Source organism: Stenella coeruleoalba (genome assembly GCF_951394435.1).
Source record: "Stenella coeruleoalba genome assembly, chromosome: 5".
NCBI lineage: Eukaryota > Metazoa > Chordata > Mammalia > Artiodactyla > Delphinidae > Stenella > Stenella coeruleoalba.
The window spans coordinates 50,715,557-50,729,597 of record NC_137150.1 but is presented as its reverse complement, the minus strand read 5'-3'; the positions used below and the strand labels follow the sequence as shown (position 1 = coordinate 50,729,597).

Below are 14,041 nucleotides of genomic sequence, written 5' to 3'. Positions count from 1 at the left end.
GAAAACCGTAATTCAAAAAGATATACATACAACAATGTTCATTGCAGCACTATTTACAAGAGCCAGACATGGAAGCAACCTAAATATCCATCAACAGATGACTAGATAAAGAAGGTGTGGCACATATGTACAATTGAATATTACTCAGCCATAAAAAGGAACGAAATTGAGTTATTTGTAGTCAGGTGGATGGACCTAGAATCTGTCATACACAGTGAAGTCAGAAAGAGAAAAACAAATACCGTTGGCTAATACATATATATGACATTTTAAAAAGTGGTACTGATAAACCTAGTGGCAGGGCAGTAATAAAGAGGCAGATGTGGAGAACGGGGTTGAGGGTACAGGGGTGAAGGGGAAGCTTGGATGAAGTGAGAGAGTAGCACTGACATATATACACTACCAAATGTAAAATGGATGGCTAGTGGGAAGCCGCCGCATAGCACAGGGAGATCAGCTTGGTGCTTTGTGACGACCTAGAGGGGTGGGATAGGGAGGGTGGGGGGAGGGAGGCTCAAGAGGGAGGGGATATGGGGATATATGTATACATATAGCGGACTGTTGTACAGTAGAAACTAACACAACATTGTAAAGCATTTATACTCCAATAAAGATGTGGAAAAAACAAAAAGACACATGCACCCCGATGTTCACTGCAGCACTATTTACGATAGCCAGGTCATGGAAGCAACCTAAATGCCCATCAACAGACGAATGGATAAAGAAGATATGATGCATATATACAATGGAATATTACTCAGCCTTAAAAAGGAACGAAATTGGGTCATTTGTAGAGACGTGGATGGACCTAGAGACTGTCATACAGAGTGAAGTAAGTCAGAAAGAGAAAAGCAAATATATAAATTCATATATGTGGAATCTAGAAAAATCGTACAAATGAACAGGTGTGCAAGCCAGAAATAGACACAGATGTAGAGAACAAACATATGGACACCAAGGGGGGAAAGCGGCGGGGGGTGGTGGTGGTGGTGGTGGTATGAATTGTGAGATTGGGATTGACATGTATACACTGATGTGTATAAAATAGATAACTAATGAGAACCTGCTGTATAAAAAAGTAAAGAGATCAGGATCAAAGAGATGGAGAATTTTCCATCTCTCTGGCCAGCAGAGCACTAGACCAAGTAACCGCTGGTGGTGCCTTAGGCTCTTTATGTGTGGTGTCACACAAGTGTCAAATATGTCGCAAGGGTGGGATCCCCGATGTGTTAGGAGGCAGTCTTGGATCCGAGGCCTCTAGGTGGTAACTACCTCATGCTCCTATGTCTTTTGGGGAATCCATTAATTATTCCTTTCATCTGCCCAGAAGTTTAAGGTGTTCATAAGATACATAAAAAGAATTAATGAGCAAGTATTCTCAAGTTTACCCTTTGTAAGAGGCGTTGAAAAGATACAAAGGGCAACACAACAGATAGGACAGTAAATAAAGGGCAGACTGTGACATTTAAAATTTTTTTAGAAGTTATTGTCAACTCATGGATGAGCAGAAAATTAATAAAGTAAACCTTTAGTAAAGCAGTGACAATGAACATTAAAAGAGAAAAAAGGAAACACATGTTAACAATGTCTAATGGAGAACATTTACAGGACTACCTATATGGTGTTACATTTTCTGGTTTGTTGTTAAATCGACCATTTCAAAGAATGGTTAAACTATTATCTCAGCTTCACAAGTTATACAAATCTTTTTGTTTGTACAGACGGTGTGAAAAGTTCAATAAGTTTGGGCTAAAGCTAATTCACTCAAAATCCAAAAGTTTTGATTCAAATAGGAAAAGATGGCTGCAACAGAGTTCATCTAAACAAAACAATAGCTAAGCAGATATACACTTTATGACTGAATGTAAAAACCTTGCTCTTTTACGTATTGCTTTAAACATAGTTTTAAACACTTGTGCAGCTAATAAGATATTATAATCTAAACACACCCCTACTTTCCTTACTTTTGTTACCGAGAAAATTGTGGCATGGATTCTCTGTGATTGACCAAAGTTAAAACAGTCAATTGATGGGCAGAACCAGACTAGACCTCAAGCTGCCTAATAATTAACATATGCTCTTCCTGCTAGGCTACCGTGCCTCTACTCCACCACAGACGGAACGTGTGGTGTGAATTAACCTTTGGAAAGTGTAATAAAGGGTGTGTGCTTGATGGTTGCAATTTTATTACATAATCTTCATATATACATATATAATTGAAGAAAGGAGAATTTGTTGTTGTTCACCCTATTAGATAAAATGAGAATTTCTGATCAAATTAAAAATTAAATAAAATGAAAGTTTAAATTAAAATGAAAATTTAAACGATATTATGGATCACATTCAGATTTAAAAATCTGCCTGTTTGCAGATGGATGTATGGATGTATCTTTGAGTAATCAGATGAGCTCTGTAAACACTTAGATGATACTTTCGTTCTCGCAGGTCTGTGGTTGGCTGGGTCTCTCCCTGAGATCAGCTAGCCCTGTCTTCCAGAGCAGTCATGGTAGAGAGTTCAGACTCGGTAGCAAACTATGTGAGTTGTTTTGGAAAACTGCATTAGCTCTTGCTAGAGATAATTTTGATATTTGCATTACTTACTTCAAAACGTATTGCCTTTTAGGTCCAAACTTGAAACATGGGAAGGACTTTATTTAGTCATACTGGCTGAACATATAGTTTACATGGAAGGTCTATAATAACTGATATACCCATGGTAAAAAATTATTGCTTTATAGAAAAAAATATTATATATTAAACCACGCATTCCAACGGATCTTAGGAGACTACGTAAAATAAAAATTACTTCGCAAAAATAATTTTTAAATTCTGTTCAGGGTATCATCTACTTTTCTATTACCAGAAGCACATCTGTGGACTCCCAATCTCTATGCTCTCAAGTGTAGGACATCAAGGAATGGCCGATGAGCAAAGGTACTGACACTTTTAGTTAGGCAAGTGCTGTTAACCAAACACTTTTAGAAAGGAGCATATTATTTATTTTAGCAATCTGAATTCCCCAATACTCACCTCACATGATAATCGGTTGCTGGCCTAAGATCTTTCAGGTTACATTCTAATTCTTCTCCGCTGCAAAGAAAAATCATTTCTTAGTCAATGATACCAGTTTCAAAAATAAAACAGGTTTTGGATTTGGGTCTCATAGTCAGGTACCAATAGCGATTCAAGAACTATTATTTCTACTTCCACCTTAAGTCAGAAATAAACTCTCCTGCTTGGTATTATCATTTTTCTGGACTAGCACATGAGATTCCTTGAAATAGTGTCATTCTGGACCTGGAAAACGGCAAGGCTAACTTATGAATAAAATTCCAAAATATCTTACCACTTCTTCAAAATGACTACATAAAAATAAGTAAATAAGGAAGCAAGCTGAACAGAAAGATACCCAGATAAACATAAGTGTAAATAACAGCACCAGCTGTCAGCTGAAGGTGGCTCCCAGACTTGTCCTGGCAAGAACCCCAATAGCTTCAACTTCTCAACTCTCTTCAAGAAACCTCAATCTGCTTCCCTCACATATCAATACTAATAAACAGCTCTCTTACAGATGCATGCCGATAAATAGCTCTCTTACACAAAATAAAACCATTTATTTGACCAGAAGCTGCAGAAGAACCTTGACTTAATCATGAGGAAACCACCAACATTCCAGAAAATACGTAATGTTCCCATTAAAAAAATTTTTAAAGGTGAGAGGGGTGTGTGTGGGCATAACTGTATTCTTCACAAATGTCAGTATCTACCCAGCCACAAAAAAGAATGAAATTCTGCCATGTGTAACAACACGGATGGATCTGGAGGGTATTGTGCTTAGTGAAATAAGTCAGACAAAGACAAACACTGTATGCTATCACTTATATGTGGTATCTGAAAAATAAAACAGACAAATGAATATAACAAAACAGAAACAGTCTCACAGATATAGAGAACAAACTAGTGGGTACCAGTGGGGAGAGCGAACTGGGGAGGGGCAAGATATGGGTAGGGGATTGAGAAGTACAAACTACTATGTATAAAGTAAATAAGCTATAAGGATGTAATGCACAGCACAGGGAGTACAGCCAATATTTTATAATAACTTTATTTATATTTTTTAATTAATTAATTAATTTTTGACGGCGTTGGGTCTTTGTTGCTGCACGCGGGCTTCCTCTAGTTGCAGCAAGTGGGGGCTACTCTTCGTTGCGGGGCGCAGGTTCTCACTGCGGTGGCTTCTCTTGTTGAGGAGCATGGGCTCTAGGCGCGCGGGCTTCAGTAGCTGTAGCACGCGGGCTCAGTAGTTGTGGCATGTGGGCTCTAGAGCGCAGGCTCAGCGGCCATGGCACGCGGGCTTAGCTGCTCCGCGGCATGTGGGATCTTCCCGGACTGGGGTTCAAACCCATGTCCCCTGCATTGGCAGGCGGATTCTTAACTAGTGCGCCACCAGGGAAAGCCTACGATAACTTTAAATGGAGTGTAATCTATAAAAATTTTGAATCACTATGTAGCATACCTGAAACTAATACTGTATGTCAACTATACTTCAAATAAATAAATAAGATTTAAAAAAAAAAGCATTGGATAATTCCCAAACGATTTAATCACAGTGAGGCCGCCAAACACTGTTGCCTCCCAGTGTGCTGGAAGAGGAAGTACATAGAACTACCTTGATGAACGCCTCCCACAAATGTTAAACCTGCATCTGATCAAGCTCCAGAACTAACTGTCCATTTATAAGAAATATGGGGGGGGAAGATTAAGTTAAAGGATACCACAAATTCAGATTGGTAACAAAAGTGATTCACTTTTTGCAACTGATCAAGAATTTTTAAAAAGATGGGAGATACACCTGAAAACTATAATGTATGCCAACTATATGTCAATAAAAATTTTTTAAATTAAAATTTAAAATATAAAGTAGCTATTCCATTTCCAAAAAGGGAGACTATTCTAGATTTAAATAGATTTATGAGACCTAACAATCCCAGGCAATGAGTAAACTTCATTTGGAGTCCCAGAAGAAGAAATCAATATTAAAACACATTTTTGAGACAACTGGGAAAATCTGAATATGACCAAGGTATGAAATGATGCCAGGTATTATTGTCAGTTTTCCTAGATGTTAATGACATTGCAGTTATGTAAAAAAAATCTTATGTTGATCCATATTGAACTATGTAGGAGTAACTGATGTGTTATCTGTGAGTTGCTACCAAATGCTACAATAACAACAACAACAACAACAATAATAGTAATAAAGGGGATATGATGCAAATGTGGCAAGATCTTAATAATTGTTAAATCTGAGTGATGGTTATCTGGGGGTTCATTGTAGTATTTTCTCTATGTTTCTGTATGTTTGCAATTTAGCCATAATTTTTAAAAAATTTTAAACTTATTGCCCTGCTAGTGATATTTAACACTTTTGTTTTTGAAAAAGTATGTATACATGTCAGTTTTCATTATTAAAGCAGAAGATTGGGGAAAAAAAAGTCAGTGTCATAAAGGACAATGAAATACTGTGGAAGTGTTCCAAATTAAAGAAGGCTACAGAGACATGACAACTAACTGCTGTATCTGACCCTAGAATGGATCTTGTCCTACAAGGGGAAGAAAAATGCTACCGCAGACATTATTTCATCAACTGACGAAACTGGAATGTGGATGACAGAGTGGATAAAAGTATGGTATTGATGTAAAGTCATGAAGTAATGGCATTGTAGCTATTTAAAAAAATATCTTAGGAAACACACTTCAGTATTTAGCAGTAAAGGACCATGATGTATAAAACTAATAGGAAAAAATACAGATTAAGAGGAGAGAAAAGGCAAGAGAGAAAATCAAATAGTAAAGCAAATAGGGTAAAAAGTTAATAATATGTGAATCTGGGTAAAGCATAAAATAAAGAGATAAAAAATAAAGAGATAAAAAATAAAGAGATATTCCTTGATCTCTTTATTTTTGCAACATTTATAAGTTTGAAATTATTCAAATAAAAATACTTTTTTAAAGTTGCAAACTGGAGGCCAATGTCCACACCCTGCATGTGCAGTTCTGTTGTTTGACTTGCAGTTTATCTTTGAAGTTTTTTGAATTTGCTGAATCAGTTTAACATTAGGAAGGTTTACATAATAATTCAGATTTTTAGCATTTCCTTTAAAAAAAATTCCAAGGAATCAGCAAATCTAGGCCTACATTCCCTTATGCAACAACCTACTTTAGGTGACTGGCAGCTGCTCCTTTATCGATGAAGACAGGAGTGTTCCCGTTCACCATTCACCTCATTCCCAAGCTTCGTACTTTCTCACTTATGTTACCTGCCTGCCTCACTGGGCACTTGGGACTCTAGCTCCTGCCACCAATGACCATCATGCATTGACAGAATCTAACTGCTTCTTGGTGGGCTGGGGGAAATGGTGCTCTATATTTTGCTAAGGTCACTACCAATTCTGACTTTTCAAAATAGAACCCAATGGTTGTGAGCCAGAGCAAGGGGTTAGGACTACATTCTAAGCACAGTGATAAAGCACTGCAGTGTTCTCACAGGGGGGAGGCTTGTCCTGACTTCTGTTTTTGCAGCGTGGAGGCTGGATGGGAGGAGAGCAAGAGTGGATGCTGGAGGAGCCTGAGGAGACTCTTGTAGGAGTCCAGGAAGAGAGGACAGAGCCCTACGTGGCGGCAACAGGAGAGAGTGACTAAAGGGCTTCCCTCTGTCTGTCTCTCTTTCCCCCTTTTCTTTGTCCAGAAAAAGACAAGTCCCTGGAGCAAGTTAAGAATTAGAAATGGGGCTAGGGAGATGCGAGGTCTGCAGCAGGGAAACAGAAGAGAAAAGCAGCTTCTCTGGCAGAAGAAGAGGTGGGCTTTGTGTGACCATGTGACACTGGGTTTGGGCAGTAGTTCCCAGGGCCAGTCACAGAGAGGTCAAACAAGTAGTTAGAACAAGATGGCCTCTGATTTCCTACTCTGCAAATCTGAGCAGTGCCAGCAACTACAAAAGAGAAAAGATTTGACCCTAAAAATTTTTTATCACATCTAGAACACAGCTATAAATCACTTAAATGGTTAATATCTGGGAGTCCATAAAGTGGAAGGGGATAATCCCTTATTCGGTGTGCTAAACTTTTGACGATTTAAGATAGCCTCCGAATGAAAAACTTTACTGCACACTGGAAAACTACTGTAGAGGATAAGAAGGAGGGTGAAATGGAAACCACATCATAGAATTTTGAAAAACAAGACTAGCACAAGGTCTGAGCCTAAAAAGAGGTGATCATAGAAGTGCATGATATACGTAAAAACTAAGAGGCATGCTCACTTTTTGCTCTGACAACATTAATGGAAACTTTTCTTTAGTACTACACTGGCAAGCTAACATAACCAAGTGACATATTTGACCAACACCAAATAGCTGTATAAAAGTCATTTCTGATTAGCAATTACCCTGGACAAAGTTAACTCCTGACATTACAATTATCACTAATTCTTAAAAAGAACTATTTAAAGGAAAATTTGCAAAGCCATTAAATTTTTCCTTTGTTTTTTATTCTCCTTAGTAACAGCAATTTCACGTTTGGCAGCTGAGAAAAACACATGGAAATATACGCTACCTGTAAATTATCTTGTATTTTCCATCTCGTCCTTTGTCTGACAGACCAACCTCGTAGCTGTAGGGGAAGGAAAGACCACTGTGGGGTCCACACGAAAGTCCAACAGGGGGAGCCCAGGACAACACAACCGTTCTTGCCTGAATATTAGAAACCTGAGGAAGAAAAACATGAATCAGACACTACACTTCTCCCCAGAACATTTTGTGATTATTAGCAGTAGCATTAAAATGGCTCAGATTTAACTCAAGAAAAACGAATTTATTTTAATTTACAAATTTATTTTAATTACCAAAAAGAACCCACCCATCCTATATGGCATTCTTTTGTCAAAGTCCTGATGTCCAAACTATAGCTCCTAAAACATCTGTCCTTATTATGCAAACTTATGTCCAAGTCTGATGCAATTCACACTTGGTCCTCCAGAAAGTAAAAATAATATCACGTTTGAGAATTTTTCTAAAGGTAAAAAGTTGAACATGATATTTCAATAATCTCCATGATGGCCATCGTATTATGTGGAAGGAACCCACATCCACAGGTACTTTCCAGCGGCCTCCAAGCTTTGCTTGATGTCGAACTCTTCTGCAAAGCCAAGACCTTTCAAACCACGCTCCCCAAAGTCCTGCAGGTTCCTGGGAAAACCCAGTATGGGGGTGGGGGGTGGGGGGTGGAAACGGAACCATGGCCCAGGCTGACAGATGGCAGAAATATGTGTGGAGATGTTTCACCTCTCTAGGCTCTGCTTTTATCTTTTGCTTTAGTCTCCGCTCAAGGCTTCATTTGAACAAAGGAGTCTGGGACTCTCAACGCCCCAACTTTTCCCTCTTACTTAGGGCTTCTCTGAAGCACGTTCTTACACTATCTCCCAGGCATCCTCGGCAGGACTGAGCCCCAGCTGCCCGCAGCTGTAACCTGCTCATTAACAGACCCTGCACTGGCTTCTCCTCTGCAATCTCATGTCTCTACTCTAACCGTGCTTCCTGGGGCACCTCCCCACTTACACCATTTGCCTTCCAATCTTTGTTTCAGAGTCTGTTTCTGGAGAAACCTAATCTAATGCACAGTCTAATTCTTTAAAATAAATCTGTCAATGCATTTTAATGTTCTAATTTTCTAAAGTTTATTTTGTTGCTCTCTAGATATTGGTCTGGATAACATTAAAACAAAATGAGAGTTAAAACATACATTAAAGCTTAACGTTCATACAAGACTTTATACCTGTAGATTAGAGTAGGCTGTGGATGGAGATGTCTAAACTACTAAGTATCTTTTTTTCTTCTATTTTTGTCACTATCTGATCTAAATAAAGGGTATTAAAATATAAGATAATTTAAAAGCATGAATAATAAATATGGAAATGAACAGAGTTTCCCTTTTCAGTCTATCACGCATTCCATTTTGAGCAGAGGTCCCTCCATATCATCTCTGTTCCAAATAGATACAGCATCATTATATATTTAACCAATTATTTAGTCAAACTCCTACTCATCCTTCAAGACCCTAGGCTGGCCTCACTACCCCCAAGTAGCCTTCCCTGAAATATCCTGTCATCTCTCTGTTCCACAGCACCTTGCTGCTATCTCTACTCATTGCTAATCATGTTAATAGCATTTGCCTACCTTCCCCACTGGACCGTGGGACTCCCTAAGGAGAAGGCCTAAGTCATACTCAACTGTGAGTAGTGGCTGCTTAGTAAATGTTGAATGAAAAATAAAAATCGAAGGGAATAAGACAGTCTGAGTTTCTGATACAGGTAACACAGTGGATGGCAGACCAGCATTAAACATCTTTAAAAAAAAACCTGGAGAGACACTGTTACAGAATTGAACTCGACCCTTCTTGCTATGTCTCCAGACTAGCAGCTACTCTTCTGCCTACTCCTCCTGTGACGGCTGTGACCCGCCCTTCAGGATGCCGTCCTCTCTCACGCCCCTGAGACTTAGCTCTGGACTTTCCCACTTTCCTGCCTTTAACAAACTTCCTTTAGACCCAGTTCAAATGTTGCCTTTGCTTATTCATTTAATCATCATAGCTTAACTTGTGAGGGGCTGTGGACACAAAGATGATTAAGGTATGACCTCTGCCTGATGAAGAGATGCATGAGGGGCCTCACGGCAGATACACTGAGCACAGAGGGGCCCATGGCAGCTTGAGGCCAATTCAGGAAAAGTTTCTGTACGGTGCTGCCTGACTCCCTGCTCAGGATCAGCAACTGTTTTCTTTGTGCTCCAACCACACTGAGCGGGCACCTATATTTGACACTCATTTCATTATCCTCTGCTTTACCTGGTTATCTGTGTGTTGTTCCCCTGATTAGATTTTAAGGCAGCGTTTCTACCACATACACCATTGTATTTGCTGAATTCCTTCACACACCATTAATGAGTAATCTTGAGATACTGGATATTATATTTGATTTTTAACTTAAAACAAGATATTTTGCTATGAAGAGTTCAGTTTATAATTTAAAAAGATGCTGATTAGTTAGGTACAGAGGAACACTCAACTGAGGTGGTAAGTGGCCCAATTCCAAGAGCACAGTATGTAGTAACACTGATTCCATGAATGGTGGGGTGAAATTAACACCACTTCTCAAAATAGCTCAGTCAAATGCTAGCACTTTAGATACTGAACAGGTATCCATAAATTCACATCCTTTTAAACTCTACTTTTTTCATCAGCTATTAAGAATTTACTCCTAAGAGTTCTTATCACAAGAAGAAAATGTTTTCTTTTTTTCTTTCTTTATATTGCATCTATATGAGATGACGGATGTTAGCTGCACCTGTCGTGATAATCATTTTATGATATACGTAAATCAAACCAAAAAAGAAAAGAATTTACTGTCTTTCCTTTAGGACTTGGTTAAATTATTACTTAACTCAACAGTGATGTACAACACCTGAAGCATCAACTAAAATAACGCTCACCTTTCCCCGAGGTTCCCTGAGCAAGCCTTAGGAAGGCCAACTGTCATGTGAACACAGACCTCTGTGCAAGTGCATCCTTCCCATCAGCCAGCCTATCAGAAGTGCACCTGGAGAACTCAGCATCATTTTCAAAGGACGGCGGCTTCCGGGAATTCTTTCCTGGATCTGAGCAGCCTGCCTCCTAGACTACTACCAGAGTTGAGAGGCCCGTTCCCTCCTGTGCTCCCCCCTCCCTCCCTCTCACTGACTCCTGGGCCTCAGGTTTCCTTTCTTCAGGCATTGGAATCCTGAGAGAAAGAGTGCTTTGTCTCTGTTAGAACTTGGAACTCACTCCCACTCCAAGGTTGATGCCAGGAAATTACACGGTGCCTTTCAAGAGAGTGTCATGTAAAGGGGAATCCTCAGCAGTAGATGCCTTTACTCCAAGCATCCAGGGAGGTGATAACTTTAATGAGAGATTCAGAACTCTGGGAACTAGGCTGGGTTCAAGCCTACTGCAGAGCAACAGCATTCGTACACAAGCTTCACCTTCATTCATTCAGTCTCTCTCTCTCTGGTGAAACTTTCTCACCAGCGGTGACCACTGAACTGAAATGGGGCACGGCTAACCTGATCATCACAATGATTGTCATGGCTGTGATCCAAAAAAGGAAGTTTAGAAGCCATAAAACTAACTGACTTGCTGATGCTTAACGATTCTACCATAAACAGAAATCAATCTCCTTTGTAATGGTGATAAAAGTGGTGATTTTTAGTTACAAAGTTATTGGACAAGATCCAACGTGACATTTGTTTCAGCACTAGTGATATAAGAGTCTGCTGTGAAGGTTACTAGTGTTAAGTCTGCATAGAAATTACTTAAACTGCTTTGAAGTATCTCTGAAGGACTCATAAAACCATCTACTTCTAAACGATTACACACTGATTAGAAGTCATTTTTGTCTATGTATTGATTAAATATAGATTTGAACTTGAGAACAGCTGCTAGTTAAAAGCATATACATATGCGTACACATATTCGCAAATGATAAGACCGCATTATCTTGTACCTATTTCGTATGTAATCCTTAGCTCTCTTTCTCCTTTCCCCTTTCTCTCCTGTTCATCCCCAGTATGTTAATACTATTCTGTGAAATTTTACTTTCTTAGTTTTCAGACTATCTTATATGCAAATGATATTCATTATTTGGATCAAAAACACCATTTACTCTCATAAAGTTACTAAATTGTTACTCTCGTGTTCAAAAATATTTCTATGTAAGTTAGTAGCTTCTAAATTTGGTCTGTCTTTGGATTTAACTATGTGGGAGGTCTGCTGATCCAATTTAGGGAGTATGTTAAGAAAATATTACCATAGAAATATTGGCTTCACTTCTGAAGTACCCATCATGAAAAATAATAACATAAAGGAAAATTTAAAAGGAAAAGGTCAAAGAGATCATTACTCCAAGAAATGGATGCTCAAATCCAGGAATTTCAGACTCATCTGCTACTAAAATTCCTTTAGTGCTAAGAACCTCAAATCTGTTTCCAGATCTACTGCTGTTTACGTTTCAAGGGATTGCTTCTTGCAGGGACAGTTGTTCTTCTTTTAGGTCAGTTTACTCACTTCTGGAACCAACAAATCAATTGTTTCTACAAGCTGAACATTAGCGGATAGAAACAATGCAGAACCACAATTCCAAGTTACATTTATTTACATCCTGAAAATAAACAGCCCAGTATGTGGGAGACTTCATCTAGCACCACCATCAGAGCAGATTAAACCACGTTAGGTTGGAGCTGGCTGGTACTAGCAGAGGTTAATCCGTAAACCACTTAGAATCATATCAGCTTAGTTCTGTGGTACAGCAGTGGCTGTATGAGCACAGTCCCCAAGACACCTAATTGTTACAGTCTCGGGACAAAAACCTTGTATATTTGTACCCTGTTTTATTTAATGGCTAAGTATTTGGATATTTATAGTATCTGGGTTTCTGAAGAGTAAATGACTTGCTTAATTCAGGGTGCCCAAAGTTCTAGAAAGATGACTGGAATCTACAAGTCCTCAGTAATGTTTCTAACACCTAAAACAAACCATCCGTAAAACCTTGAAGAAAAATATATGTGTTTTATTTGGAGGTGTTACCAGGTGCAGCTGAAAAAAAAAAAAATTTAGAACAGCAATCCTTCAGACAATTGTGTGCCGAACTTTCTGCAGCTGTTTCTTTTCCTAGAAGGTGAACAGCCCCTCCTTCCCGTTTCAGAGTATAGCAGGGAGTTTCACTTTTGCCTAATGATATGCTAAAAACTCTAGGAAAATACTCCATTCCAAGGACTCTATAAATAGCATACAATTTACTTTTCAGATAGTCCCACATGGTATTTATTATCCGACCTTTCAAAGGTAAGGAAACTGCGGCTCAGGGTCACAGAGCCAGTTAATGGCCACGCTGGGCTCCAACTCACAGGACCCTCCTCTGCGTGCTGCTGCCTCGCACTCTGGCTCCCAGCCGTGCCCACATCCCACCAGGCTGGCTGAGCCTCGTGTGATGCTGGCCAGCCGTCAGGTATCTGTCTCACCTGGCAGAACCTCACTACTGCCACTGCAGGCTGCCACACATTTATTTACCAAGTACATGTTAAGGGTTCACAACGTGCCAAGGGCAGTGCTAGGTACTAGGAGCACAAAGATAAATAAGGCACAACCACGAGTAAGAGTTTCAGGCAGAGGGGGGAGGAGAGGAAAGAAGGGAGAATAATGGTGTGAAGAACTAACAGGGCTGGGGAGGATGGGTGGACTGTCATCCAGCAGAGAAGGTTTTTGTGGGGACCAGGGGTTGGTATGGTGGGCAGAGTAACGACCACCCCCAAGATGTCCGCATCCTAGTCCCTGGAACCTACAAGGTAAAAAGAGACTCTGCAGATGTGAGTAAGTGAAGGATCTTGTGAAGTAGGGACTACCCTGGATTACCCGGGTGGGCCTGATGTAGTAACAAGTATGAGTAACGGGTCTTTGTAAGCAAAAGAGGGAGGCAGGAAAGTCAGAGAAGGAGATACGAGAATGGAAGGGGTCATGGGCCAAGGAATGCAGGTAGCCTCTAGAAGCTGGAAAGGGCGAGAAAACAGATTTGCCCCCAGAGCCTCCAGAAAGGAATGTAGCCCAGCCGATACCTGGATTTTAGCCAAGTGAGACTCATTTTGGACTTTCTGACCTCTCAGGTGACAATCTGACTATATTACACCTAACATCATGACTATTTATACAAAACCCTGTCTACCCTGCTCTAAAACCTGTAAAGAGTTAAGCATTTAATAAATGCTGAATCAGGAGGAAAGGACCAATACATATTAATGTTGCTTTTATCTTTCTAGAGCCACATGATCCTCAGAAACAGACTTTATGACTTCTGCAGTAAAGAAATGATCAGGTATAACTCAAGAAAAACACCGTGTGTGTGTACACGGGACAGAGACCAGATGATGGAGTTGTCTGACTACATCCCGGATAGTCAACTAACC

At 39.7% G+C, this 14,041-nt stretch overlaps 1 protein-coding gene across 9 annotated transcripts in view; it reads right to left on the bottom strand.

Annotated features, from left to right (window-relative positions):
* Positions 1-14,041, bottom strand: part of FNDC3B (fibronectin type III domain containing 3B) — a 468,247-nt gene that overhangs the window by 92,620 nt on the left and 361,586 nt on the right. For all 9 annotated transcript variants that reach the window (XM_079921937.1, XM_079921936.1, XM_079921939.1 and 6 more), the window contains 2 exons: positions 7,611-7,762; positions 3,031-3,090 (listed from right to left, as the gene is read on the bottom strand). In XM_079921937.1, coding sequence (XP_079778063.1) covers positions 3,031-3,090; positions 7,611-7,762 — 212 coding nt within the window. The remainder of the gene's footprint in view (positions 1-3,030; positions 3,091-7,610; positions 7,763-14,041) is intronic.